The sequence below is a fragment of the Ctenopharyngodon idella genome, chromosome 1, assembly GCF_019924925.1.
Source record: "Ctenopharyngodon idella isolate HZGC_01 chromosome 1, HZGC01, whole genome shotgun sequence".
Classification (NCBI taxonomy): domain Eukaryota; kingdom Metazoa; phylum Chordata; class Actinopteri; order Cypriniformes; family Xenocyprididae; genus Ctenopharyngodon; species Ctenopharyngodon idella.
This window is the reverse complement of record NC_067220.1, coordinates 40,590,534-40,593,173: the sequence shown is the minus strand read 5'-3', so window position 1 is coordinate 40,593,173 and position 2,640 is coordinate 40,590,534. Positions and strand designations below refer to the sequence as shown.

The window sequence follows — 2,640 nt, the reverse complement described above, 5'->3', positions numbered from 1 at the left end:
GAATCATTATTCCAGAAATTCATTCAAAAACGCTAATTCATCCAGTAATGAAACAAGTGAAGTCTTCGAATCATCATTCATTTAAACCATTTAAAAAAAAATAAAAAAAATAAGCAGCAGTTAACATTCTGTCAAAACCTCTAGTAAATGACATTATTTTTGTTTAGTTGTCGATTTTTTTTAAACTAAAAAAAAAATGTGATTCTCAATTTATCTTGAATCGTGCAGCTCTAATAGATGTTTTTTTTTGTTTTTTGTTTTTGTTTTTAATAGTTGTAAATTTGATTCACCTACCGAACAAAATGAGTAAGATCAAAGCTTTTCTGTCCATCTTGGAAAGAGTCCTGTGGTGGTGATAAAAGTCTGTAAAGAAAGCAATATTTCACTGAAAAGTTAATAGGTGTGTGTGGAAAACACACAAACACACACACACACACACACACACACACACACACACACACACACACACACACATATATATACAATTTTGCCAATCATTACCTATCAGTGAAGTACAAAAGTTAATTTAATTAATTTTGCTTTAATTTAAAATTGTTACAAAGTTAGACCAACCTTGCACAGTCTTTATTTGATCTGTTTATATCTTAGATATCACAAAATTGAAATCAAATTCCAAATGATTACCATTTCCAAGCTGCATTATTTTTCTATCATGACTAGTTAATATTAACATCAGTGTTTTAGAAAACAAACGAATGCCCCTAACTGGCATTTGGATATCCCAAAGATAATGGCTTTTCTAATCAATATCGAGATATATGAAATAATTAAGTAGAAGTTTATTTATATAACTCAGTTTTCACACTACTGCTTCACAATATATAAAAACAAAGCAGTATGAACACAAACTATAAAGATTACTTTGTGAACAGAATAACATAGTAACTGCAGTTTCCTGAAGATACATTTCATACAAAATTTTGTAATTAATTAAGTTAATTTACTTATTGTAATGTAATTGAATTTAATTTAGTAACACTAGTGCCATTTCTGACAAAGACAAAACTGATACATTTTACCATATTATAAAATGGTTGACATCCCATTAAATGTTTTAATGTTCTGATAATTAAATGTTGAGATCTTTCTCGCAATTAAACTATACTTTATAATATAAAAATAATTATCACAAATATCTTTAGAGATATATAATGTCCTTACCAATCCTTAAGCAGATATTATAATACTCAACACGTTGATAGCTAATCCGCTTTAAGTGGGCCTACTAGATATTTTGTGCTTCAACTTTCACTTCTCCTAAATCATCTGTAGCATTCCTGCCTCTTATATACCACACAATAATGTCCCGATTGTTTCCTTCTTTGAAATGAACAAATAAGCTCAATAGAATGTCCCTTGGCAGATGCTGTGATGACATGCTAATGAAACATTTTTTTTTTTAATTGGAGCTGTCACATTTTTTTTAATTTGTTTTTGACTTTAGGGATAGTTTCTTATAGTACTTGCATGCAGTTGGTTTATGAGTACATCTCTGAATTTGTCTTCATTATTTTTAAGCATTAGTTTCCCAGTGCTTAATGGTTAAACTCACAGTGCTGAGACACATGTTTAGTACTGTATAATCTTGCTATATTTCATATATATAGTAGCCATATCTGTCTCCCTGTTGATAAATATAAATATAATCCAGACTTGGCATTAACTTTTTTCCTTACCAGCCACTGTGGTTTCCACTCAGCATTTTCACTTGTCACAATTTTGGCATCAATACCATGGGGAAACCATATAAAATTTTAAACTTTGCCATATAAATATTTTTAATATTACCTCATAATTTGGCAGCAGGTATATTAGGTTGCTGTCACTTTAAGACCTGACGCACGGCTCCATTATACTGTTACACATGCGTTTTCTTTCTCAACTGTTTACGTTCACTTCAAATATAACTGACTGTTTATGTGAATTCTCACCAAGACCGGCATTTTGACATTATTTTGTGTGTATTTGACTGTTTAAACACAATAAGCAGCGAAAAAGAAAAAAAAATTTAGTACTGAGAGGCGGCTTTATGCGCGCACACTTTGTCAATGGCTCCACCATAGCAGTATACATTTGTTGTGGAGAAAAGTCTTCTCTTTCTTGCAAAGGAAGCTCAAGAGGCAGAGTTCCAGAAGTCAAAATAATTGACTATTGAACAAAGCCAAGATGCCTGTAAGATGCCTGGCCTATTTTTATTCAGTTTTCTTATCTAATATTTCACAATAACCAAGCAACTTAATTTTCCGGTAAGATTAACCCCTCCTGTTTCCCGTAATTAAGTTTTACTTCTCTTGCCTTTCTTTCTAATTGTGGAAACCTGCCCATTGATGGTCAACCCTTTCGTAGAAGCAAGAATCCTCCAAGTGTCATATTTATTTCACACCTGTTAAAAATGATCTTAGTCATCACGGTAACACTTTAGAATAATGGTCTGTCATTAATAAGTAACTATGCAGGAAGTAATGCAGGACAACTCAGTAGTACTGCTTTAACACTTCAGCTACTACTATTAAATAATACAGAAACAAGCTTAACTATATCAGTAAGTAATATCAAATTTAGGACTAAGATAGTTCCTTATTAGCTAATCAATAATTACAGAATGAGATTGGCATCATT

At 31.3% G+C, this 2,640-nt stretch overlaps 1 protein-coding gene across 1 annotated transcript in view; it reads right to left on the bottom strand.

Moving 5' to 3' along the window:
- si:ch211-217k17.9 (DNA-directed RNA polymerase subunit beta'') overlaps nucleotides 1-2,427 on the bottom strand; it is a 4,795-nt gene extending 2,368 nt beyond the window's left edge. Inside the window, exons 1-2 of the mRNA XM_051892961.1 lie at nucleotides 2,405-2,427; nucleotides 295-363 (exon numbers count right to left, since the gene is read on the bottom strand). Of these exons, the coding sequence (XP_051748921.1) occupies nucleotides 295-363; nucleotides 2,405-2,427 (92 nt within the window). The remainder of the gene's footprint in view (nucleotides 1-294; nucleotides 364-2,404) is intronic.
- Nucleotides 2,428-2,640: the final 213 nt, after the last annotated feature.